The sequence below is a fragment of the Anoplopoma fimbria genome, chromosome 2 (genome assembly GCF_027596085.1).
Source record: "Anoplopoma fimbria isolate UVic2021 breed Golden Eagle Sablefish chromosome 2, Afim_UVic_2022, whole genome shotgun sequence".
NCBI lineage: Eukaryota > Metazoa > Chordata > Actinopteri > Perciformes > Anoplopomatidae > Anoplopoma > Anoplopoma fimbria.
The window spans coordinates 19,901,943-19,929,502 of record NC_072450.1 but is presented as its reverse complement, the minus strand read 5'-3'; the positions used below and the strand labels follow the sequence as shown (position 1 = coordinate 19,929,502).

The following is a 27,560-nucleotide window of genomic DNA, read 5'->3' as shown; positions in this document are numbered from 1 at the left end:
TTTTTCTTTATCCTCTTTTTAGAAGCTTAGATTTTTCCTTTCTGGTAGTTTTATTTTCTCTGGGAAATTGTTCTATTGTTCTATTTGAGGCATTTGAGTCATTTGTCTGCCGGTATGACATTCTTTGTAGCTAATTCAGCCTTTAACTTCTGTTAAGTGTTGACTGCAAAATGAATGGGGTTTGATTGACTTGGACAAGGTGGAAGGTTGTTTCTTACAACTCTCAAACAAGCGTGTGATATTATAAATATATACATATAAAAGACAAGATGAATGTGCGAGTCGGAAAAAAATATAAATCCACAATGTTTTGTTGTGTTAAGACCTATATCAAGCAATAGCCGGTCATTCTGCAGAGAGGGCTTATCTAGTAGCATACACACTGTACGTTCCATTGCCTTTTAGTCAAATTTGTTTGATCTCTGTGTTAATATCAAGAAGCCTCTAATCTCGAACCATTAGCAACTGCTGTCATTCAGACACACGGTGTCGGCCTGATTTAAATAAAATGAAATGAAGATAGTTGTTTCTGGTCCCTTGGCTTCACTCATTGCCATAAACATATGCTCTGTGCCCCGCTTCTTTCCATCTTATTTATGACTTTAATTTGTTGTGTGGGCTGCGCAAGAAATCAAATTTAATCCAATCCTCCCAGGGACCCTGTCATATAATAACATGGTAATTTCTGTGTATCCTTTTGAAAAATGAGGAAATTAATTCTTCCTGACATGTTCTAATTATTCCAGTGTGAACGGCGGATGGGCTCCCCTCCTTCCTCCCATCCCCCCCATCCCCCTAAGTGTCAGTTGCCGACGGGTGGCGAGGTGCTAATGCTGACCAGCAGCGCGTTTAATTTGAAACATGAGCAGACACCTTTCAACACACCTTCCTAATGTTGGAGTGGCTCACAGAAATTAATTCGCTACTCATCTGGCAGCTCTGACTGAGGTGTGGGTGTGTGCGCGCGCTTTCTAGGTGTGTGTGTGCGGTGAGGGGGTCAATGGGACACTATTGCCATTAGTAAAGGTAACATAAGGTGTGTCTGTGTGTGTGCATGTGTGGGTAGTACACTGTATAAATGCAAATATGTCAAGTACGTGTGGACAAGTACTGGACCAGGTATCACCATATTTTTCTGTGACTGGGTGTTGAGATGGCGTAAAGCCGTCTGCTGGGACGCAGCAGGATATTGGGATTGCTTGGACAGCTTTTTTTTCCTCTCTGGATTTCCCCCCTCTTGAACCAACAGTACCTTTTCACACATCCCAATGCTCCACTGAGAGCATCGAAAGGCTTATTTAATTAGACTGTCATCAGGCAGTCTTTAGCTTATCACTTCAATTTGCATAGGGACCCTATTGGCAGAGACGTTGTGGAACAATTATCTTGTGTTTCTTATTCAAGAGTTAAATATTTTAAAAGAAATAAATGATCCAAAGTGAACTTTAAATCTGTAAAAAAATATATCATACTAAAATTAGTTAATACTGAAAATGGTTGAAATCTAAATGTAAAATTCTATTCAGACTTTTGCCAAGACTTAGTCTCTGTAGGTCAAAAGCTCTGTATGCATTCATGCTTCAACTCCAATTATGTACAGTATATAAGCAGCTGAGACAGGAGGAGAAAAGATAAACAAACAAAATGTACTGAACTTTGGAGTCAGGTTAAAACCATAGGACTCTAATTGATTTGGTGTGTGTGTGTGTGTGTGTGTGTGTGTGTGTGTGTGTGTGTGTGTGTGTGTGTCTCTGCGTCGTACAGCAGAGGGCTCATAGCCATGGCGTCATGTTTGAGGAGAAGAGAGCATGGCTTTGTGAACGGTGGGTGGGTCCCCCATGACTCAGAGAGGGGAGAGGAACCAACATGGCCGCCCGGTCCACAGGGATTAAAGTGCCCCCCCCCTCCCTCACACCCTGCAGGGTTAATCACTGCCATTTTGGATCCATGCAGAGGGAGCAAATGCACTCTCCATCACTGTGGAAGAACTGAGACATAAGCCACCAGTTAGGCTGCCACTCTGTGGGTAGATCTGCTTCATAAGCTTGTTTCCACTCTGCACAATAGTGAGTTTTGAGCCTTGGCTTACTTGTCTTAAGGGGTCCCTGGATCAGTGCAGACTTTTGCTCTCAGTAGCCTCCTCTTTGGATATTGCAATGTTTTCTCATATGGGTTTGGTTTCGGGCTATAACAAGTAACCTGGGATGTAGCTGGTAGGATCTGTGTAGCTAACTTCTGTGCCTTGCAGTGCGCCACGCACTACGTGAGCCTGTTAATGACTGAAGGCTGAGAGTGCGGTCTCGTGCCAAGACCCACATGGCTGCTGGCGGTGCATTAAATCAGCAGTCAATTTGACTGGAAGTTTGAAATCTGGGCTAGGTTATGGGGTCGCGCTGAAGCCGTGTTAATAGCTAGCTTGTTGTCCATATGGTACTGCTTTAATAGAGCACATTTGTTGCAGATGGTGGGAGACTTGGTTAGGCAGAGGCAGCTTTTGGCAGAGGCTCATTCTTCGAAAGGGCTGCTGTGCTGCTCAGACTGGTCCAGGTCCGCTTATTGATGTCTATCCTCACTGCTTCTCCTTAACCAAAAAGCCTGCCCTTGAATTGTGGCCTAGCCTCGATTTAAAGACATTCTTCTATTTTTTTTTCTATTTTTTTTTTTATGTGTGTGTGTGTGTTCGGAGAGGAGCAAATACAATGTGGCTCAGTCACTTTTTCCTGAGTTTGGTAATTTACTCTCCAAACCGCACCTTTGCTTCCATAGGCTATGTTCAGTTGTCTCCGACCAAAATGGGACTGTAGACAGCAGGCACAGCTGAGGAAACACAAGCACACGGAGAGTGAAAGAACAAGGGTTATGGAATGAGACCAAAGATAAAGATAGAAACAGAGCATAGCCTAATCTATTTCACTTTCTCTGCTGCTTTTAAGGTTTTGGCAAGTCTGCAGGGGAATTCAGCTACCAGTAAAATAGATAAACCCAAATTCTGAAAATAAAACAGAGTGCTGTGTTAATCCTGAAACTATAAGTTTCTGCATCTAACTTCATATTGTTTCTATTCCTAAACCTAATTACTGGTTTACAATGTGTACTAGAATTTGTTTGCATCTGCTGTTAGGTCGGCGCAAATTCACATTTGTGTTGGTATTTGTTTTAGTCGATGCGCGCCTGCTTTAGAGTTTGTGTGTGCTTTTTGCACTCAGAGAAGTGAGGAGACACGCTTGATCTGCTCTGCACTGTTTGACGGTTGTTTTCTCACGTTGTCACTGACTTGGTGTGCTGTGGCGTGGTGATGGTATTATGTGCACTGGGCCCAGCTGAGTGGAGAAAAGAGCAGAGCTGCAGCGCCCCTAGCTATGCCACTCCCGCCTCCCCAGACACCTTATTGTGAGAAAAGTCTCGGCTGAGCCCTCTGGGTCTTGTGGATCCACTGCCTTGCTAAGTGCTGGCCAGACTGAAAGGCACTGTGTCCTTGGGCCCAGCTGATTCTTTCCTTTCTCTCAGAGGCTTTGTCTTATAAGCCACAGCAGCAAGAAGAGAAAATGCCAAATATTAAACCCATGTCACTAAAAACTTAAGCTAGTTAAGAACTGAGATGTCATCAGCTGTTGCGTTTTTGTGTGATTCATGATAATACGCATGAGAAATTGTTGTAAATTCAGAATAAGAGTATTTTTTTTTTTTAACTGCAGCAACTTTGATCTGCCATCTCTCAAGCTTTTCTTAAGTTATGGAATTGAATGATAGGATGGTGGAATTGCAATTAAATGTCATAATGCTTACAATTTCTTTTTCAACATATCCTTGCAATATTTCAGTAGTATAAGGCTAGTTGTGAGATTTTCAGAGACATTTCATTTTCAACCACTGACAAAGGTTTCACTCACAAATCTGTTGGTATCACTGCTCATTTTTACCGCTTAAAATTTAGCACATGGAAGTCCTAATCATTTCTTAACACAATAAAAGTACATATTATACAGACCAATAACATAGGCTAATGAAAACCTGTTGTAAGTCATTTTTAGCCATCTGTCGCAAAAATTGTGTGGGTAATGCTTCTGAACAACCCCTACAAGTGGTGACATCATGACCACATCCTTTTGCCTCATTGACGCCGTAAGTCCCAGCTTGGGTCCTCTTGCGGCAGGGCTTCCAGAAGCCACAGCACCCTCGCCACACATGGGCTGCAGCTGGACCACCGTTAGCTACTCTGAACAGACCGAGGCTGCTCTGGGATCTGTGGTCACAGTGCTGGATGTCCATGTATATATCTGCACACAGCTGTGGAAAAAGACTGTATAGAGATCAGTAGGCAGAGTTTATTTGATGCAAACATATCATCAGGCTCTCAGTGCAAACCGATGTTGTATGCAAATCCACTCCCTCGATGGAAAGAGTATAATTAATGATGTCAGTTCATAAAAAGGGAGGATGGGTTTGTAGCCATATTTCTGCTTTAATTAAAGACAGGCTTTATTATAGGAAGATGTATGCTCTCTGTGTTTTTCTTTCTTTCTTTTTCTCTTTCTTTCTTTCTCTCTCTCTCTCCTTTTTGTCCTTCTTCTTGATTATCACTCATTTCATAGTGAAAATGGTTCTTTGTGATTTCTCCTGCCAGAACCCCCAACACGCTGACATGGAGGGCTTTCTTCGTAGCAGCTTTTTACTGAGGTTAGTTTCATTTCCGTTGTTGCCATTTAGGATCATAGGTCGGGCAGGAGTGGTAGCGGGCTAACGGTGGTTATGCCTTCTGACACACTGTTAGCTGTAGACTTTGTTCTGTGTGTGCGTGCACATGTTTGGGTGTATGTGCATGTGTCTGTATATTTGAACAATGTCAAACATGGCTTCTTACATATTTACCCAAGCTGTGTGTTATGATTGTGATAATTCAGTGTGTGGCTGACTGCCATGCTCACCCTGATAGTCTCCAGAAAACACACATCTACAAGTTAAGGGACACATGTAGATGATCTGTCCCCCCGTGTTCTCCTTCCTCTCCCTTTCACGCCTTAAAGGACCTGCACATCAGGCTTTCTGTGTCTTTACTCTGCATGCTTTTGTCTGACCCCTCTCCCCATCTGCCCCTCCTTACCAACCACCCTAATCAGGGATATTGGACTGAGGCAGTCGCTGGAATATCTGTCTTGTGATGTTCTGTTGCTTCCTGTTGTGTTCCCTGTTTGTATTCAACCCACCATAAAGATTTACATTTTTTGTCTTTACCCTTCCTGTGATTCTAATTAAAAATTTGTGCTGTCATTACACACAGAGGAAGTAAATAAGAGAGTGTATTTACCATTGGCTCCTTTCCTAGTCAGCTACCTTCTCTAGGCTCCAGTGTTGCTCCCTAATTAGGGTTGGCTCATTAGAAGCCACAGCAGCAGCATCTGCCTTTCAAAGCTGCTGTCAGCCAAACTTTACTAAAGCTAATGAATCCTCTTTGATTTCTTTTTCAAAAGGTCACTTATTTGATTAAATTAACAGCATTTTTTTCTCTCTCAGAACTGTCGGAGGCATTTTAAAAAGAAAGGACAATTTGATACCATTACTCTCGCTAGTCAAAATGTCCTTGAGGAATTCAATAGGAAAATCTGTCATGCATTTAAATTTATGTTATTTATTATAGAATTCAATCATTTAAAATCATACTAAAAGTAAGATTGAGACCCACATTCATAAGCTTCTGAAAAAAGCAGGTTGAGCTCTCAGTTCTAACAGAATTTAAATTGCGACCAATTGTGCAGTTAATCCTGCAGAATTACACTGTATGAATTCTACTCACAGGGTTTATTTTTTTCATGCATTTATGACTGTTCACTAAAACAGCTTTTTGGGTAACTTTATTATTTTTAACAAATTGAGGAGCAATTATTTAATTGCATATAAATGACATATATTTAGTATGCATTCATAAATACCTTGATGCAGTAAACAGAAAAAGATGTCATGCGGAAATGTACAGTATCTGATTTAGGTTTCTTGTTTTGGCACCAATTTATTTTGGTGTGGTATATCTGCTAGGTTTGGCAGAAGTTATTCAGGCATACAGCATGTTACATTTTTGAGAGCACACTGCCTGTGCTCATTTCCGCTTTTTTGTAATGGTACAAAGTGGATGGCAGCGTTTAAGTCTCAGCACCTGTCAAAACCAGTTTGGTGGATAACAAACTGCACTAAATATGTACTGTACACTGTATGCTTCAATGTAAGAGTTCTGACAGAAGCATATTTCAAGTTCACCGGGAACATTTCTGCATCCAATCTCTCTTTTACAAAAGAAAAAAGAAAGAAACTTGACCTTTGACCTTGGCTGTTTCTCACCAATTTCCTTTTGTTCTCATAGCTGTGAGGAAACACCGTGATTATTCTAAGTAAACACGTTATTGCGCTGTTAATCCACATCCTTCTGTCAATGTCTGTTTTAATTAAAGGAGAAGCGCCAGTAGAAAGATATCACGCACACTGGCTGGAGATTGGAGGCCTCAACAATCAGGCCAAGATTAAAGGCAGGCTTTGCTTCAGGGTTAGCCCTTTTGCTTGGATAAGACTTGTGTCCTGGAGTGGGCTGTGGGGTGGGGGTAGGGGTGAAAGGGGAGAAAAGGATAGAAACAGGGGTGGATGGATGTGTCAGTTAAGACATTCCTCCAGTGAAGAATCCCAGTATCTTTTCCCAAGCAGCTGAATTAGGTCAGAGGGGGCTTCTTGAACATGCTCGTACATTTCTGCTCCAATGTGCAGATGTTATTGACTTGTTATACTGTATGTCATATCTCAGTAGCACCCCGGATGGGCCTTTCATTATTGTAATGAGTCACAAGTTTGGTTTTGAGTCATACATACCGTGAAGTTATAATAGCCGTAAAAGAGGTTATACATGGTCGCTGTGAAAAATAGATCAAACTCTAAAGATGTGATGGGGACAAGTCTAAAACCCATATTTTACGTACATGTCAAAGCCTTTGTACTGTCTTATAATAAGAACAGTCTAGTTAAAATTCCCATTATATGAAACTAAAGCAAAAGTTCTCTGAACTACAGTATACAACGTGCAGTGTCTTTAACAGACAGCTATGCGTGCTTGTGTTACTGTAAGCCTCACAATTTTTCTCTTTGTTGAAGAGATGTGTTTTCATTTTAGATCAATTTTTTATATGTTTATGGAAGACATTTAACAGGTTTTTGTTTGTGTATTCAAAGAGACTGAGCAAATGAGGGAGAAAGGGGAAGGAAGAGAGGCAGAATACAGAGATGTGAACAGAGAGATAAGCACAGGAAGAGAGAGAGAGAGAGAAAAAGAGATGTCTTCAGTCTCTCTACTCCCAGTGGGCAGGACCTCCCCCTACATTTCTGCCATTATTTGATGTAATGAAAGGAGAAAGTGTGTAACATTGAGATTGTTAATTAATTTAGTCTAACAAGATGAAGATAAATGAAACCCACTGAAGGTTGACTAGGCTAAGGGGCCCACTTAGCATTCCTACTGCCCTCTCTCTCTGTCTCTCTCTCTCTCTCCTTTACAATGGAGCACAGCTAATAGGTGCAGCACCGTGTTTGTAAAACCCGCTGAGCTCTCACTCACTACGTTTAAATGTGGACCTTTTTGCCCAAAATATTTTATTTCCCGCTTCTATTTATCATAATCTTCTCTCTTTGGGATATTTTAATTTCCAAATGGCTGGGCTGCATTTGTAATGCAGTTAGTTTTGGAGCATGGATATGCAATTATCTAATTGAGTCATCTTGACATGTTAGATAAAGCTCGTTTGACATACATGATTAGTGAACTGACTTTTTAAATATATGTATAGAAAAGCACTGGTCAAATGTTAATACATACATTATTCTTCTGCGGACACCTCCTAGTCTTCTTGTAGATAACAAACACACCTTTTATTATCTTCTGCTAGAGATCAGTTATATTTTCTCTGAAATGGCGGGAGGTTATATAAATGGCCATTCTCTCCAACAACTATGTGGCCCCTTCACATGAGTCTGTGTGACTCCCAGCCTTTCACCGTGTGAATGGTTCTTCTCTAATGCGGCTTGGGGGCTATTTGAGCGGCAAGACAGACAAAAAGCAAAAAGGACTTTTTTTTTTTACAAAGCCAGACAGTTGTCTTCATCCAGAGCCCTTACAACCAAATCAGTAGTCTATCGAGGTCCTTCCTCAGTAGACACTTTGTGCAGGATCTTCATGGCAGCACAGACCAATCATTATGGCACCCATTCTTTGCTCCCTTAGTTCTCAAGTCATCAACAATGGGTTGTTGATTGTACGGAAAACACCAGAACAATTACGTTCTCTGTTTTGGTGGCAGGGCAGCGTTTTAAAGTGCAATCCTCGATAATGGCCTCATTATTGTTATTCTTGGAGCAGGCCTCAGGATAAAGAAGTAGCCGCTTGCAGTACGTCATTATTTCGTAAATTTCGATTAGCTCATCATGCTGTCTCCTGGCAAACAGAATCATAGCTAATTAAAAGTGAGCTAGCGCTCTTGCCTGTGACTTAAAAGGTAGCACTCGATAGACTGTTAATATGAAAAAAGTGGTAAAAAAGGAGGATTAGAGCTGTTACCCTGGTAACTCCAACTTCCATCTGCGAGGGAACAATGAACTTGTGTTCCTCCGCCACCTATGCTTGAAAAAACAGAAAGCGAGGAAGTGAGTGTTCTGAAAGGACAAGACCCTTTTTTTTAACAACAAAGTGGGGTCCAGGCCTAATAGGCTGTTTGGTGCAAGTTGTTAGGCGAGATCACTGGGGGATAGAGGAGCAGAAAGGTCAACGTGTAATCCTAGGACAGTGGAGGTCGTCCCAGAGTTTTACAATAGCAGGTTGTTTCCTGAATCTGTTTGTCTGGCCAAGAAACAAAACCTAAAGTTTGTCCATTTTAAAGATTTTAAAAGAAAACAAAGATTGACAGAAATGGCTGCTAGTAATATGTCTGCTTGTGATAAAGCGGGTAACATGCCCCACAGCCAAAATGTACACATTCCCTCAGCTGATTAAAATACATAAACAGAGTTGGGCCAATTAGACGGAGCTGTCAGAAGCTGTTGGAATTGTCTCTTGCATCTCTTTTTACTGATACAACCAATTCTGCATTTGTGTCTGGCACCTCAGCTCGGTTGGAAACAACATTAACTCTTCCATGAATCTTAAAAACAACAACATAATTATTAACGTATACACTCATGGCATGCACTAACCACTGCATAATAACATTTTTAACCTCTATTTGACCGTCATTGAACACTCTATTGAATGTATTTTAGGTAAAGCATTAAAACATATTGAGGTGATGAAAATACTGGTTGTCATGAGTAATGCATTTCTATAATATTATCTTTATTTCAACCAGCATTCAAACATTTTTCTTGAACATTCCAAAACATTTAGTGTTTTACGGGCTTATAGTGAAGAGCTGCTAAAGAGCTGCTACTCTGAAAAGGAACGCTCCTGCTCTAAACCACTGCTGAGTTATAATGATCCATGACTATGGAGGAACAGTGTGTGTTTCTCTTTGAGTTTTATGTCCCTTATTACAGCTGCAATATGTCTGCTCACATTAAGCTAATTTATGGCTGAGGCCAGCGTAACAGCAGTACAGGTTAATGAATTTGGCATTACTAATTAAATGTTATTGAGGGATGAATATGAATCCTGTGGGCTGGAGGGACGGCAGTGAAAGGGGGAGGAGAGGAGAATGGGACAGAGGACTTTCCTGCAGTTCTTCCTTTAGGGGCACGTTCACAATGACGAAACATGAGAAGTGAATGTGAAGACAGCACAGCTGTGAAAATGGCCGGTGAAATGGAGGACAGCTTGACTTCAGTGCAATGCCCCTTCACAATATTTTCTCTGATTAGATGCATCCGAAACAATTTGTTATAGGATTTATGTAAAATTCCAGAGAAAACGTTTGGGAAAGAAAGACCACCAAAACAAATGACTACTTGGCAATATTTTGTGCAAAAAAGTATTGCCTCGTAAAATGATAAATGAACAGCTAAATGGATTAGACACTCTCATGTAAGCTGAGGACCATTCTGTTTAACCTGTTGTTAAGCAAGTATTTCAGTCACCTCTTGAAAACAGGAATTTAAAGGCCGCGTAGCATGGTCTACTCAAGCAAAAAAGGATGGTAGTGACAGTGGGGATCATTGAGCCGTTATTGAATAGCCATGAGACGCACTCTCTGTAGGCTATGAGTGGGTTAAGGATATATATATATATATATATATATATATATATATATATATATATATATATATATATATAAGAAATAAGCTAGGAAAGTTACTAATTAAATTGCTAACCGAAAGTCACCAATGCAAGATATCATTTTACAGTAATGATAACTCAACTGAAACACCCAATGATTAATGATTCTAAAATATGTGGTTAGTTTTATGAGGTTTTGGATATAAGCATAAAAGTGACTGAAATATTTAAAAATCTGTTCAAATTTATTTTTGTATGTGCTCCGCATTGCCTCCTAGCTGGCTGTTTAAAGCTCTCTCACTTTCAGCAAGTTTTACCTTCAAACTGTTTTACAGAGACATTTTTGTTTTGGAGCTTGTTATAATATTGGTGTGATTCGTGAAGCATCCCTATTTATTATGTGTGTATTGTTAGTGGCTGGTGTACTACACGGTACACACACTGTTTAAATTAAATTCTTCCTGCCACTCTCTCTCTCCCTCTCTTTCCCTCTCACTAGCGCCTCTACACTCCACATCTGACATACTCTCCCTGAGAGCTAAGCCTTTCAATTTAGATTTCAATTATCATGTTAGTTTTGTGATTAGACTTTAGTCCTCCAGGAATCAGACCTCTCTGCTCCTCTCTATTCCACTCTATTCCACTTCCCCTGCAATCACATCCCATCTGATGAATTGCGCATATAATTACCGAAGTTATTGAATATGCAGATCACTGCTGACTCTTGGTGTGCAGTTCATAATGCATCAACTCTTAACTGTATCAAACAAGGGTCTCTGATAAAGACCCACTCTGATAATGAGAGAGGGCCAATGTATGCTATTAGTCAGAGATAACAGACACCACAAAGGCTGAGACTCAATTAAAACAGAGCCACGCTGTAATCTGTGTGTGTGTGTGTGTGTGTTAGCGCTCCTAAACACCCCTCAGGCCAGTGTAGACACTTGGCACTGGGCTCAGTCAGCTCTACCATTACACCCAGCTCAGCACAGACCAGTCCAACATGAGGTATTTCCCCGATGTTACAGTATGTTGCTACCATCGTTTTACACCCCGTCCCATGATGCAATCCCTTGGAGCTTTTCAAGGAAGGGGAGTGAAGCACTTTACAGGCACACCCACAGGAGAGGGTTGTGGGAAATTTTGAAACTTTTGATAGCTTTAAGAGAGCTTTACTAAAACCTGGCTCACAAGCAAAGAGGAAAAGGTCTTTAATGCTGTCATTTTTTTTGCATTTTGCTGTTAAAATTCTGGATAGACATATTGCTAGCTCTTCAACAGGTCCAAAACCAATACTCATTTTTTTCCACATAAAGGTTGTCCTACAGGGTTTTCTTAGATTAGTTTCACACACAATTGAGAATACAGGGAAACAGAAGAAAACGGCTCCTGTATTTTTAGCCTGAGCTATAGTGATGTAGCTGCCATTTATAGCTGATATGCCAGGCTGATGCTGGACAGCTGCCCTGCTGACACCAGAGAGGAGGGTCTATAGACTGCACAAACTCTACACAACACGATCGCAGACGGACATAAAACAAGCAGACCACATGAAGACTAATTTATTACGAAATATTTAATTGTTGAAAACACATTGACACATTTTTTAAGGTTTGTAGGATAAGGAGACACATTCTTCACAAAGTAGAAGTGAAGTGGAAGGTACAGACAAGTGGCCATCTAAAAACACACGAGTGTGCTTAAAACTAAGAAACGATGCAAATATCAAAACACAAAAAACAAAAATGTAGCAAGTGAGGGAACATGGGGGATGTGAGCGACCTTTTTACTTTAAAATCAGAAATGCTGAAGCTCTCCTGAATGCTTTCCCTCTTGTGTATGGGTTTTGATATTTGCAATCCTTGTGTTGTCACTCCGTCTGCATTTTTTTAAATCTTTTAATCACTTTTAATCAAGTCAGTATTTTATGATATTCTTAGTACATCATGCATGCCATTTATTTTGCACACACGTATATGTATACAAACAGCATCTACATTCCTTCATTCCTTGAAATGGCTTGAAACGGCATTAAAACATAGGCAATAATCTGGTATGTTTTGAAAATCTTTTGTTGCTCCACATCCTGTGGTCACAATGGCAGGTATTAGGAAACATGGCTGTCTGTTTCTAATTAAGCACATGGCACTGTGGCACATGTATATTATTGCCTTCATAGGATTGAACACTTTACACCAACTGTTAGCTTAACAAGAGGTCAAAAAGGTGACTTAAACTTTGTTAAGGGGCTTACATTGGAGCTCACATAGCATGAAAGTGGCTGACTAATGGGCCTAGACACTGACAGAAAATACACACTTTATGGCCTGTGCTCATGTACAATGTTAAATGCCTGTTCTGTGGTCTGTAAAAGAAAAAAAAAAGTAAAACTAAAGGGCATGGTCTGCCTAAATGGCCAATGAGATTTGACTGCCATTTACTGTAAAAAGTGTGTTGCAAGTGCAACGACCTTTGTCAAGTTCCAGCTATTGTTTGCAGATTGGTTACACACTCTACAGTCTGTGAAAGACACATCTGCTACCTACAGCTCAGTGGAGAGCAGATAGACAGTCGGGGTTGAGGGTTAGGGTTGTGTGTGTGTGTAGGTGTGTGTGTGTGTGGGGGGGTAGGCCTGTCATACAGCTCAGAGACAGTCCCTATCTTCTTATCAAATATTTGTTTGGCCTTCACTCCCTATTTGCCTTCCATTCTGTTTGCTCTTTTTATTGAAATCTATCTCGGGCAGATTGTTAAAGTTTAGTTGTTTTTTGTCTGGTTGTATTTATCTACGTGCGTACATTTTAAATAATGAATACATTTTTTATTGTACTTAAAATGTATGTTAATAGATATATTGATGCTGATATGGATATTTTCCACATTATTTACATTTGTTAAGTTTTAAAATTTCACATCAGGAATTGTTGTCTGATACCATGGGAGTTTTAAATCACAGATCAGCTCCTCAAAAAATGCCCTTTGAGCTTTCATCATCAAATATAAAACCATATTTGTTTAATGTGTTTTTGATTGATTCCCTGATTGAGATTCAAAGGGTGGTCATAAATGTTTCAGGACAAAGGGTCTCTTTGTGTGAATGGGGCCCCAGTTGAAATGGAGGAGTAGTTTGAGATTACCAGATTATTTCTTACTAGCCCAGTGAGTGAGGCGAGGCGAGCCGCAGCCCTGCACCGTGCTGCGCTGAGGCTGAGCATAATGAGTGTGGTGGTAGGGAACCACAACAGAGCCGGGGCAGAGGCTGCCTGGGAACCAGAGGCCCATGGCCCACAGCCAAACACACACACAAGTCCTGCTGCACACTTGTAGCTTTTTAAGGAAGCAATTTAGATAATGATTTCATTTTGAAGCACTGTCATGATGCATTGTGGCCCCTGAGTGAGCCAGCAAAAGGATAAAGGAGAAACTAACACAGAGGAAAAAGTATAAGTAAACACAAGCTTCCCCCCGGACAACCACAGAGAAAAATAACATGCAACCAAGAGTAATGTGGCATTTGTTGTGAACACAGCAAAAAAAAATCACTTGGGTAATAGGTTGTGGTATGCATATCACTTGTGGCTCCTGCTTCTTTTGATGCGTCACTCTGGACAAATGCAGAGAAGAGTAGAAGGTCAGTGTAAGTGAGGGTCATGGTTAGCAACATGGACTGCTGAGGCATTTTGTGTCTAATCCACTACAGTGCCCGCTTCCCTGGAGTTGAAATACAGCACATTTTTCTGTTCAACCATGTCTGTCAGCTCTCTGATTTTATTAGGGCTATGTTTCACATTCATTTACTCAGGTTCTCTCAGTGCCGGCCCATGAATGAAACCATCTCAGCATTGCTAAAACAGCAGCTTGTACATGTCTTCTGTGAACCAAATTTTTGGGCAATTACTCAGATCAGTGGCTGGGGTGTCTGGTTTTGCTCTTCAGATCCCCTTTTTTTCCAGTCTCCCTCTCCTTTTTTTTGTATCAGCCGTCAATCACTCACGGTAACTTTTAACCACCTCCAAACAGGGCTGGATGCCAGCCATTCATTTAGACCCTCACTTTTGCTCGGCTTCTTCCTGTCCGACCTGTCAGAATGACACACACTGTTGACCATGCTTTCTATTCAGCACTGGCAAATTAATTGGTTTCAGTGGTTTAAATCAGCAATCAATGTCAGTTTCCCAACATAATAAGCCTTAATCATAAATCTTTGAGGTGTGGCTTGCCTGACCCCTATTCATCATGGCTCTGCTAGATGGCCTCATCTGGGTGGAGCAAATGAACTACCCCTGTTTTGATTTTCCAATTGACGTGTCACATGAAACGTGGCTACTCTCTCCCCTCCCCTGGTCTATCCCAGCCCTTCTTCTCACAGTCCTTAAAAACACACACAAGGGCCCAAAGACAAAGAGGAAAAAGAAGTCCAGTTGTCACAAGGGGAGAAACGTTTGTGTGCCTTGTGTGAGAGTGCTCAATGAATACCATTAATTTATTCAGACAGAGAAAAAAAAATTGCTGAAAAGAAAACTCTAAAGAATTAGAGGTGGGTCTAACTGTAGCTAATGAGCTGTTGTCTTCACAGCCCCTATAATAGGAATAGAGCAGCTTAATTACAACAGAATTGAAGATAATTTCCTATTATTTTCCCTAGCTACAGAAATCTATTTGAGATGAGAATGAGAAAAAAAAATCTGTTTTCTTTTCAGTAGACATTTCAAATTTGCCAATTTTATGATCTAGAATTGTGAAGCATTCTACATCAGGAAAAAAGACAGGAGCCAGGATAGTGACGGAGTAAGTGGGACACTATGTGTTGACATTCCAGATGTCTAAACCAATGGCAGTTGTACCAACCCCACTAAAACTGCCAATAATGACCTCATGATGGCAAGACCAAAGACTGAGGCCCATAGTTCACCGCCAAACAGACCAATAACCCCCCCCCCCCCACCCCATTTTCATAAACTATTCACGGTCCCCAGTGCCCATGCTTTTACTGCTCCCTGCTAAATTTCTCCTTCATAATTAGCTATTGTCCTTGAGTATTTGGCCAAAAGTCTATTTTTTTTGCTCAAAGGCCTTGCTTTCTTCTTTTTAACTTTCCCTCCCTTTTGAGATTTCTATGCTCCCTACAGACTTATTGTGCATCTCTTTGGTAACTTGGGATGCGTCTCTTCACTTGTTTGGCACCCCCCAGCCAGCTCCTCAACTCACTTTTTCTGGCAACTGTGAGAGATGTTACACTCGATTTGTTGAAGTGCAGCCATTTGCTGCAAACTCTCCAGTGCACAGAAGAAGTTATCTTTATAAATGACAGAATGGACCTTGCCTGAATAGTGCTTTGTTTACTGTTCAACAAAAAGGGGGCCCCACTCTATATTTCATCTGTCACCGTTGCTTTTCTTTCCTTCAACAATGCTCGATTGTTTCCATGAAAATTTCAGGTTCCATGAACAGGAGAATTCTGTATTATTATGTTCCTGCCAAATTCCGATCTCTGTTTTCCTTCTCCTGCTCACAAAGGGCTCATAACTTACTGTCAACTATGAGGCAAAGCCACAAAGCTCCACTGTTGCTCAGCAAATAGGGTTGTGTTGGTTGATGGCTTGACTTGCTGTGAGGTTTGCTTAAGTGCAGCAGCAGCAGCAGCAGCAGCAGCAACAGAAGGCTCTTTGGGAACTCCATCCCCAGTAGTCCCACAGAAAACGAGAGTAAAAGAAAGAGAGGTAAAACAACAAGAAGCTTTTCTTTTCTCAGGAATGGAAACAGTTTGTCTGGGGAAGGAGACTGTGTAAATGTGTTGTCCTGCTACCGTTAGTGTCTCTGGTGTGTGTTTTGACTCACAGCATCCAATATGCTCCTCCTTTAGTGGATCATTTCTGCTAAAGAATGACTCGAGTCCCCAAAAACAAAAAAGGCCAGCAGTGAATTTTTTTGGGGGATGGCCAACCTTCATTTGTGAAAGCATACGCATGAGTGAACTTGTCTGTGTCCTGGGGAACTGAGAGCCTGTTATGCCATCCAGCTCTGAGCTTGTGTCCTGGGATCAGGAAAAGGGCCAAAGGCACAGGGGACCGAAGAAGATGAAGAAGAAGAAGAAGAAGAAGGAGGAAGAGGTGGAGAGGGGGGGCAATGAGGGATTCAGTGTGTGAGTGCTCATCGACCCTTTCTGAGTAGACAGACAGGGACACTTAAGCACTCTCACACCTGCATCTGCCTCTGCCTTGCGTGGGGGGCAAGGACACCAACCAGGCTGTCATGGCAGCTGCACAAGTGTTTAAAGTGAGATACACGGGAGTTCCTCTAGCAGCATATTATTGCAAATAATCTACCCTGCAAAGTAATTATCAATGCTCTGCTCAATATGTAAAGTGTGCACTTCAGGTGGCTTGCTTAATTTGCTCTGGGTGGCTATCATTTCTGTGTGGATTTTAGCTGTGGTAACCGTGGCAGTTTCTAATAGAGAAGGCATCAGGAGAGAGTGTGAAGTGAGGATGAAGTGCCGCCGTAATTGAGTTGACTTTTTGCGAGGGAAGGTCAACAATAATGGAATTAGACAACTCTCCAGTCGCCGTACAGTGGGTTACGTTCTTGGAAAATCTGTATTTTCCCCAACCATTTACTATATTTTAAAATCATTATCTGTAATAACTTCATGATTTAAATCAATCATGTGTATAACCTACTCAAAAGTGACTTATAAAAAAAATAGTTCTAGCACTCCTTTTTCTCGGATTTACCTGTATTTTATTCTGTAAGAATAATACAATAGACAAACATGTATGTGTGTGTGTGTGTGAACTCTGTGTCTAAGTATGGGTGTGTGTGCGTGTGTTGAAAAAGAGGCTAACCGTGAGCAGTATACAGCCCGTGTTACGAGTTGATTATGTATCCTGAAACCTGGCTGCTGCACAGCATGGCACAATCACAATGGAGGGTGATAATTTAATTGTGCTAAACGGTGGATTCCGTGTCAATGCTCCTCCAGCTGGGAGCTGTCAGGTAGTAATATCTCATTATGGCAGGTGAAGAACCCAGAGGAACCCTACCATGACACCTGTTAGAACAGGAGGAACCCCTGAAGGGAAACACACAGATGATTTTCTCTCTCTCTGACTTTCTCTCACACACACACATACACGCACACACACGGTTTAAGGCCCTGAACTCTTTTCTTTCGCTGATTCCACTTCACTTTAACTTTTGGAAATTGATTTAATTGAACAATGTCACAAAAAATGGTCTTTTAACAATCTGTTTTATCGCAAATATGTATAGCTCATATTGTTTAATACAGTGACAAACAGACAGCACAGAACAGTCATATAGAACCTTTGTTAATTGGCTCAATCACAAAAACACATGAATAAACATATTTTGTATGTTTTATGTTTTTTTTTAACATAAAAATATGATATCTGTTTGTATTACATGCATGCTGTCCATTGAGTAGACACACAGCATGTCTTACTATCTAGCGGGGAATCACTGTTGTATGTGTTATGTCCTTAACATATCTCGAGAACCGCTCATCCGATCTGATTCTTACTTGGCTGGGATTTTGTCAGTGAACTAGGTTAGCAATTGAACTTTGTTTAGCTAAAGCCAGCAATATATCTGTTGATATAAAATGTTACAGCCTCTTTAACTCATTGTCATGACCTATGTGTATGGTAGCTAATAATACAGGTAAGATGAGTAATATAAATATAAATCACTGAGGCCAACTGAAACATGCGCATGGTCAAGTCCTAGTTTGGTTTAAGGATATTTACCTAACTATGACAGGCCATATCATTGAGTCCAGCCAGCTATAGTCAGAGCTGTTAATAAATGTATCTGGTCATAATTGCAGTCTGGTTAGCAACAATAGTATGGTCATGTATCATGATGTAGTATCTTGAGAGAAACAAATATTCTCTCATTTAGATAAAAAGCATCTGTTAACATCAATGTGTGTAAAACATCACAGATAGGATCGGTTATGGGGGAACTTGCCATGCCTGCCCCATTAACTTCAATAGAAGTGTCACCAAAGTCTGGCACCAATGCATCATTTGAATGCTTTCACGCAACGTAATGCCACTTCCTTGTTTTTTAAGTTTCCTCTGGGCCAAGCAATCGGCACACACTCCGAGTGGAAAGTTAAAGCCCTTCTTTCATGTACCTCCCATTCAATGGTTTAATAATTAATTAGATTTTCTTTATATTTGTCTACTGATAACATGTGAAAGAAGAAAGTGTAATATTTACTCCCCGTAGGGACTTGTGATCAAAACTTAAAGGTGCAAGACATCAGTAGTGAGACATACAAGTGGGGATGTGGGCGGGTTGGGGCGATGGGGGAGATGGTGTGGAGTTACTTATCACCATTGTCTATAAAAGGTCAACAGTGTGACAGAGCTGCTACAGCGGGTGAAAATCAGTCAGACCCTTTTACGATGAAACGGGAGATGGGATAGCCGAGGACACACGGCCCCTCAGTCACAAGATGAGCAGTGCATAACACGTCCACACAACCAATTAAGCAGAGGTTGTTTTGCACGATGATGAAACATTATCGCAGGGAACAATTCATGACTCAAAGCATTCCAGGCCATATGAGCCCCCGGCTGGAGAACTTAAGTCCTAATCCTTCAAATGTGCGCAATATTGTCAGCTATATTTAGGCCAGTTCTCTTTTCTAACTGACCCTCGCTCATCTCTGCCTCAAGTCTTCAAAGTCACTGGGGCTTTGTCTGTCAGAAAGTAGGCAGGAGGCAGCATTTCATGCACTTATTGATTACTTTGGTTTGTTAGATGTCTATTGTTGTTGTGTAATCAAGCATGAGGGTAGGGCAGCTTGTCAAGGATTCATGAGCGTCTTCTTCAGTTCACCATATTTTCACAGTTTTTTATGTTAAAGCACATTTTGGGCTTATTTTGCAGAGAAACTGATTCAATTATTAATGTGGGTAAAGTTATTTCAACAACACCAGAATTCACTGTAGTTGTACAAACAGGGCTGTTTTGCTGATTTTATTTTTGCAAGCAGGCACACGAAGGCTGCAAACAGTACAGTTCTATGAGAAAATGTGATTGAATTTCACATGCATCGGTAGCACCCACATTCTGCCAAGTTCTTCTTATTCTGCTCCTAATCAAATGTCTTTGTTGTATCTATGCTAATCTATTGCACACAAACCCCTTTAGATCTCAGCCCTGTGTGATCCCCGCACCCAATGTGAAAAATAAAATACTGTATGGTTGCCCTCAGATATTTTCAGAGAATTACTGCCACGCTTCCCTTTTCCCTTTCAATAATATGAGGTAGTATTGTGCAGGGATTGTCGGAGGTGGGGGGGGCAGGGGCAGAGGGGGGGGGGTTCTCTGCACTCTTAAGCTGCCTGAGCGCAGCCCTCCCAGCACTGCTAATAAATTATTAACTCCTGCTGACAAATACTGTTATGGAGCCTGCCGCAGATCTGTTGCATTCTTTAACAAGATTGCTGTAGACACATGTTACAGGAGGATGGAGTCTCCATCGCTGCCTCTCTCCTTTTCTCTCCGCCTAACCCCTTCTCTCGCTCACGCCTCAGCAGTTTGACTGATGGCTGGAGACCAAAGTAAAAGTGCCTGAGAGACTGAATATTTTAGTGGTAAAATAATACCACTTGATTTACTGTGTAATACAAAAGCAGTGCTTTGTTTCACTCTCACACTCCATTGAGGACGAGGTGCTTGTTGCTCTCGAGGCTTGGGCTTTTTGGGTGCATGAATAAGGAATACATCCGAACTATGCACCCGAACCGCTCCCGCTCCACATACACACACACAAACACACACACGCAATCTCACTTCTGCCCATTCTATATGCAAAGTCTCGAACTTTGTTCTGACTGATTTTCAATTAACAGTACCTGATGTTGAGATCACTTTCTATTTGATATAATTACAGGAAACAATTTAATGGCTGATTAAAATTGAGGTTTGAGTCCCAGTAAAGGCACAGCTGACAGCACATCCAGGCGGAGTCTAAAAGACAGAAGGAGAGACAGGCAGGCACAGGTCTCACTCTGCTGCCTTGCCATCGACCTGATATACTGGGCTTGTTTGTACAGCTGCTGAGACACATGAGATTAACTTAGGCTACCATTGTTTAGGTCCCTACTTACTGCCCAGGCTGATCTGTGACTATGTGCCGGTGTGTGTGAGTAAATGACAGTGAAAGAGAGTGTGGTAATGAATAGTGACAGTTTTATTTGGATATACCAGCGCATGTTTCTGAATTCAATACAATGCAAATTCATCTGCACTACTTATCTAGAATAAATGTCCAGAAATCGGTATTCTGCTCCAACAACAAACTCTTCTAAGGAAGACTACAAACATTTCTGCCATTTATTATAGATTTGCAAGTACCTTTTGCAATGTACTTGTCTTTTATTATAGTATCTCTCACAATTTTGTTTGCTTTGATTTTTATCATTTTTCTAATTTTGTTTTATATTTCTTCATATTTTCTTTGTCTTTTTAAAATTGGCGTAATGCAATTAGTTAAGCACTTTGTTTTTTAAATAAAATCATGCGTAGATACACACGGACAATATCAATTCAGCACTACGTGTACATGGACAATACACCTCATTCCTTGTGTAAAACCAATAACTATTAGACCCAAAGACCTTGTTCATAAAAGCCCTTTATAAATGGAACATATCTTTCCCTATCTCTCAGTGCCTTACTCTCAGCAGAAAGCGCAAGGACACCATCGCACCACAGCATGCCACAACCTTGAGAGCCCCCCCTCTCAAACCCCCCGGGCAAAAGTGAGGGTGGAACTAAAGTGCTGTCACACTGACCCCTGTGGATAGAGCAGGAGAACGGGGCAGGTGGTGATCAGTGATCAAATGTAGCACAAGAAGTACCCTGAGCATTTTGTCACATACAAACACAGAACCATACCTTCACAACCCCAGTTTGTCTTTTATCGCACACACACACACACACACACACACACACACACACACAGACATACACACTCACCCTCAAGAGAGGACGGAGCCCTAAGTATTCACGTCCTAGTTGTAATGGTCAATGTCCTGTAGTTGAGACAAATAAGCGAAAGGGATAGCTCAGGGAAAGGCGGATTAGGAGTTAAATATGCTCCAGCTCTTTCCCTCCACTTCACATCAGGAGGAAGGCCATATTATCCCCTTTTTAATTTAATAATTATATTTGCTTGGCACAGTGTTTAATTTCATTCATTGTAGCTCACAACATGAGTGCGGCCTCATTAATTCTGAGAAAAAGAGGAATTGGTTGTATAATTTCTGAACCAAAAAAGAGTTGGGTTGTAAAAGGAATTAACATGAGTTTTCTTTGCACCTGATATGTACAATATTCACTGTAATATTCATGAAAGCATGTGACAGATTTGTGAATTCCACTGTTACTGTAGTTTTGATTTTTAAGCTGCTTAAGTGGAATTTGTTAGCCCGAGAGAACACTGTCACACCAAAATGTTAATAGTTTCTTAATTTGACGAGTAGAAACAAAAGAAGACAAGGCTGGTTTTTGTTTTTGTTTGATTGCTTCTGAGTGAAATTTACTCACACAAAGAAAGGAAAAACAGTTGAAGGACAAAACCAAATCAAATCAACTCATAAATAATAAAAAAGATTAACACAGGAAAAAGCAACCTTCTTTTACATTTCTGTGTACAATAGAAGGAGTTAACTTATTTCCGAGGTTTTTACTTTTTATCTGGATGATAGTCCCAGTGCCTGGCTGACCTACTGCCTGAGTTACTGTCTTGGGGTTTGGGACAGGACCCAAAGAGGCACAGTTCCAGCCCTAGATCAAGCCATCCATCTGCGTTAAACAAAGGATTAGGGACCCCACTGCCTGTTCCAAGCTCCAGAGTAGCTTCAGGCGACAGACAGGTGTAGCAGCATTATCTGTTCAGGTGCTCCACATTCAATCCCAGTCACAGCCATGCACAATCCCTTGAATCTCAATGAAATTGGTCCATGAAATACTCATACTCATGTATTGTTTATAAACCTTTCCTAACTCTATTCTCCACTTCCTGCTTCACAGCAGAGTCATGTCTTCAAAGCAAGCCACGTCTCCTTTTGCCTCTGTGGTCGATGGGGATGATGCCATGAGTCAGGAGCACTTGTCTTGGGAGAAGGAGGAGAGTGCTGAGGCCCATGGCACACCACAGCTGCCCCTGCACAGCCTGCTCCATGGAAAAGCCCATCCCGATGAAATGCAGCAGCTCAGCAGTGTGCCGCCAGAGAGCGATTGGGACAGCCTGGTGTCAGCCCAACAGCGCATGGTGAGCCATGTCAATACACTACATACACACATAAACCTTTCTCCTTCTGATTTGATGCCTCTGTGGTAAGGATGGAATAAAAGGAAACCGTTAATAGCTGTTGTGGAGAGTGAGCACTACTGTTTTACTCTCTTCTCTTGGGGAATAAACATCCTCACTCAGAAGTCACCTATTGTTCGTGGCTTGTAAAAAGAAGCTCAGGTGATATCCTATCCCTAGAGCCATCCCACTGGTTCCCTAATGCTGTAAAACCTCTGGGATGCTTGGATCTTCGGATGGCCATCTCTGCCAAACACTAAACCATCTGCTAATATTAGGTTAAACAAAGGACCTCTAAGTCTCCCTTTTAACAATGTGGATGGCTCATAAAATCCCATCTTGACCAATGTAATTCCAATGATGGATTCTTGTTTCTATTTAAGAAACATGTCTTGTTCTTAGTGCACGTGTGTTGTTTTTGTTGTTGCGTACCAACCACATCTGCAGCCCGATCCCAGACGCTGTACTTTCCAGGTGCGGAGCTGCTTAGATGTGAGCGGTGCGAAGAAGAGCACAGGCACTTGTGGGCTATAGACATGGGAGGCAGATGGTTGTCTGTGACAGACGGGTCCGTGGTAAAGAGACCCTGAGGGCCTCTGAAGTAGCTATGCAGTTGGCCACTGAGACCCTCAACACCTCAGCATTGCAGCACAATGCACACAAAAACCAGACTCATGAATAGCCTCTGTAGCTGACTGCTCCACATGATGCTGGGGAGTGCATGCCGTCGGTGTAGGTAATTGACAGGCAAAGGTTTAGGTGTTGTCTTCATTTGTCCCACATTATGGGATGTCAGTTACGGGATTATAGCAAGTCTTCTTATGGGGGGATAAAAAGAAAATGTTTAAAATGACCTACAAAAATATCTAATTGATCAATTATAGATACTATAATAATACCGATGATTATTTGTAAAGTGCATCTGTAAAATAGTGTTTACAAAGTGATTTACAAATTTCTCAGTACAAATGTCAATGACAATAAGTCTAGTTACATCAGTCCTAAATGATGGAAACATTGATAAAATAGACAGATATTCAAAGAACAAACAAAAATCTCCATTCAATCTCACTTCAAAGAGTAAGTTGGAGGAAAGACGCCAAAAGAGAGTAAAAGGTGAAATGGAGGACGACAGGGAGAGATGGAGACAAGAAAAGGGGAAGACATAAGGCTGAAGGACTGAGAGTGTTGCCTTTGCTGATTATCTGACTCCACTGCTGTGCCATGCGTCTGTGTGGGCTGTGCCCTGAACCTTTGCCAGCTGATTAACCCAGCACTGCTCCACTCCCCTCAAGCACTCTCCACTGTCTCTGCCACGCTGCATAATCAACCGACACAGGGCTGGGAGGTGCAGAGTAGGCCGGTAGGTCGTACCACCCTGGTGCTTGGTACCAGACCACCCTTCACACCACTGCAACTCTGCCCGGAGCTCGACATGCAACGCAGTGATGAGAAATTGGCACTGACAGCATTCCTGCCCTGTTTACGGCATTCCTGCCTTTTTATTTAGGTTTGTCAGTGGCTCCAGAGATGGTTTCATCATTTAACCCTGCTGTATTAAACTCGCTCATCACACTGCTGTTGATTAAATCTCCTTTTTCCATGAAAGGCCTTCAGTATGGGTCGGACACAGACATGTTTATTCCACTCACTACGAAGCCCAAAGTTTAAATCAGAGCTAACCGTTCCCCCGTTAAAGGCTGCAAACTCCTGGCTGCTTAGCCACCTTCTGCTTTCTCAGACTCCACAAACCATAATTAACACCACCTCCTGTCAGACGCAACCTTAGCCATGGTCTGTGTGCTGACTATACACTCCCTTGTGCAGCGTATTCTCTTCCCCCTCAAGCGGTCTCCCATTCTTCTCCCCATTTCCTTCATGTCTCTGTTTGTGCACAGGGAGCACTCAGCCAGTCAGCCACAGACAGGACCCTTAGTTAAATACTAAACCATACACAGGTGGGACTGAAAAACAACAACAGCTCGAGACAGGACACAGATTTACGATGGCTCGAGGCACTCAGCTGAGAATAGGTCTCCACTAGAAAATGAACAAATTACACAGCAGTCACCCTAACACAAATGCACACTCAAAAGCAATTTGAGAAATTACAGTTGGGAGGTTTCTCTGTGTAGTCTCTGCAGATGAAAAGTAAAGAGCACATTATGGATATGCCCTATGAAAGTGTACCTCGTCATTACATCTCAGTTTTTTCACTTGTCATAACTCATTTAGCAGCAAAGCCTTCTCTGCTGGTGATACAGAAGTTGCTGCTTGAAAGCCAGAGAGGAGCTATTTGCTGCAAAAAAAACCTAGCAATCACTGCATTTGAATGAAAAACTGTCAAAACGCTCAATGGAGCCCTGACAGATTGCAGAAATAGTTCATCATTTAATACAAATCCCATCCCCTGTTGCCACCCCTCCCGACTTTTGTTTGTCTTACAGGAATCTGACAGCAATAAAGTATGTTCCCTGTACTCCTTCCGGAACAATTCCACTTCCCCGCACAAGCCGGAGGAGGGGGCCCGGGAGCGAAGTGACCTGCTGAGCGGATCAGCGTTTGGAACTCCGGAGCGCCGCAAAGGAAGCCTGGCAGACGTAGTGGACACGCTGAAGCAGAAGAAACTGGAGGAGATGACAAAGACAGAGCAAGACGGTATGACTCCCTGTGTTTGTGTGTGTGTGTGTGTGTCTGTGTGTCTGTGTGTTCTGTATGTGTGTATGGGCGTAGGAATACCCTTTTACTCCTAAATGCGCCTGATCTCACCAATTTTTCCCCTTTCTTTCTCATAATTTTTTAACTTCCTGACTGTCCGCCTCTTCTCTCTTGTGTCTCTCCGTCTCGTACACTCATGTGGGCACACACACTAGCTGGGAATACTGACATCACAGTGTTTCCAGTTTGTTCTGAACCTCTTCCAATGTGACAAAGACTGTGTGGCAGTGCACTTCAGCATAAGTGTGGTCTTCTTCCGTGCCAAGGCAAACCCTTTGACTATAAAACTCATAGTGCTGACCTGATGCCAGGAACATTACCTCTTTTTATTTTGCTACACAGAACAGTTTTCACTCTGTGCAGTTATTCATCAAAGTTCGCTACCCACAAACAAGCCGAGCACTTCTCACATCCTATTCAACACATCATGGACATTTCAGATCTTTTATTTTCCTAGAATTGCATGCAGAGAAAAAAAAAATATTTTTCTGTGATAAGACTGTTAGGTCTATGTCATATCTGCACCCCGTTTCACCCTGCTCGGCTCTCACTCCCACAGCCTGCAGTCTATCAAGAGTATGGCGGAAAAACAAATATTTGAAAGAGCTGTGCTGAAACACATCCCCCTTCTTAATTAGGGCTGTAGTAATATAACTACATCCAATCAAATGTTAAACCCCTTTGGGAATGCATGTGTCTCATTTAGTGTCTGGGGAGCTCTTAGCTTAAGCACTTCATCAGACGAATAAATTAGACCTCTGTTAGCCTAAAAATAATTTGCCACTTCTTCTTTAAGTGTTCGTTTAGTGATCTTTGTATCAGAGTATCACAGGCCTCTCGCTGGATAATCATTTAGCCACATCCTGATATGCAGACTGATGTCATTTAGGTAATAAAAGACAGAACAATCATTTACCTGAACATCTATAAATTACAAATAAAGAACAAGAGGTATTTTAAAACATTAAACATGCAAAACGTGCTGATGCACATGCCAGGATACTGTAATTGATGCATTTTATATTATCTAATGACCACTGAAATAAGTAATTTAGGCCAAAAAATATATTACGAGAACTAAATCCCTAGGTAAAAGCACAAGCCCCTTGTGTATATCACAATTAATACTACAATCCAGCAGATACATAAGCCTCTGTGAAGAGTTTTCATGTTTTCCCCCGGTTCACAAAGGCTTCTTCTGAATGCTCAAGCTTTCTATCACACCAACAGACATGAATATTAGAAATATGCAGTCTTCTAGCTACTGGTCTTAGATCTGGAGATGATCCCAACATGTAAGAGAAAGATGGCCCAAAGCACTTCCCAGGACAAATTTCTGTTGGTTAAGAAAAAGTCAAGCCATTCTGTAACTACTTTTTTGCTTTACCCTAAGGTGAATATATTTCACATGTGTCTTTTTTTCTTGCAGGGTTGATTTGCAGGGCAATATTGTCAGTGGTCTCTGTAGCAACGGCGAGCGTTATGGTAATGAGCCCCAGCTGGTGAAGGCTGGTTGTTGCAGTAATTTAAATGGTCAAGTGCAGCTTGTAATCCAAGGCCGTATGTTAACGCAGTGAAGAGAGGGTGCTTTAGAGTGCCATACAGCTGTTTTAATCTCCTGTTAATAATAGAGACTTGGTCTGCCTCATGTGCTGTGTATCATCGCCACCTAACTAAACTCCCTTGTTGAAGGAAATTAGTTTCTGAGCAGCGAACACAGCAGATGACAAGAGTCTCACAAAGTTCAGTATGCTGTCCCCAAGCTGCAGGAATTGAGAGATACTCTCTTCTTGAGAGCACTTGAGGAAGCTTCAGTGGTGATGATCAGTGATTACTGTAAAATGGAGGGAGAGGGACTCTTAGAAACTGCCAAAGGAAAAGCTCGCAGAAATCATAATCGTCTGTCTATGTTTATGGAGAGAGACACTGTTGGGAATTAAAAGGGCAGGATTAACCGGTTAAAGAAATAGAAGAAGGTTGGAGAAGCCATTTGTTGTCTTAATAATGGTGCTATTGTGGCGCAAGCAACAGATGAGCTAAATATATCGCTTATCTAAGCATGACAACTGTTGTGTATAATTCTGCTTCTTCGGTGCCTGTCTGGTCATGAGGGCCTCAGGGGCTCTTCACCATCTGCTACCATTCTTCTCTGGACTTCCTTGTCTGGTCAAGATAGTTCAATGTACTGATGGATAAATGTGTTGACCTCAAGGGTAGAGGAAAAACCAATGGTCTGTGGTACTCCTTTTACATAGT

The 27,560-nt window shown here is 41.6% G+C and overlaps 1 protein-coding gene across 6 annotated transcripts in view; it reads left to right on the top strand.

Moving 5' to 3' along the window:
- The window catches only part of sox6 (SRY-box transcription factor 6), a 125,617-nt gene that overhangs the window by 23,217 nt on the left and 74,840 nt on the right, over positions 1-27,560 (top strand). For 4 of the 6 annotated variants that reach the window (XM_054609640.1, XM_054609616.1, XM_054609623.1 and 1 more), the window contains exons 3-5: positions 4,625-4,677; positions 22,307-22,547; positions 25,034-25,244. In XM_054609640.1, coding sequence (XP_054465615.1) covers positions 4,643-4,677; positions 22,307-22,547; positions 25,034-25,244 — 487 coding nt within the window. In that variant the 5' untranslated portion in view covers positions 4,625-4,642. The remainder of the gene's footprint in view (positions 1-4,624; positions 4,678-22,306; positions 22,548-25,033; positions 25,245-27,560) is intronic. The other 2 variants (XM_054609657.1, XM_054609648.1) reach the window with 2 other exon arrangements.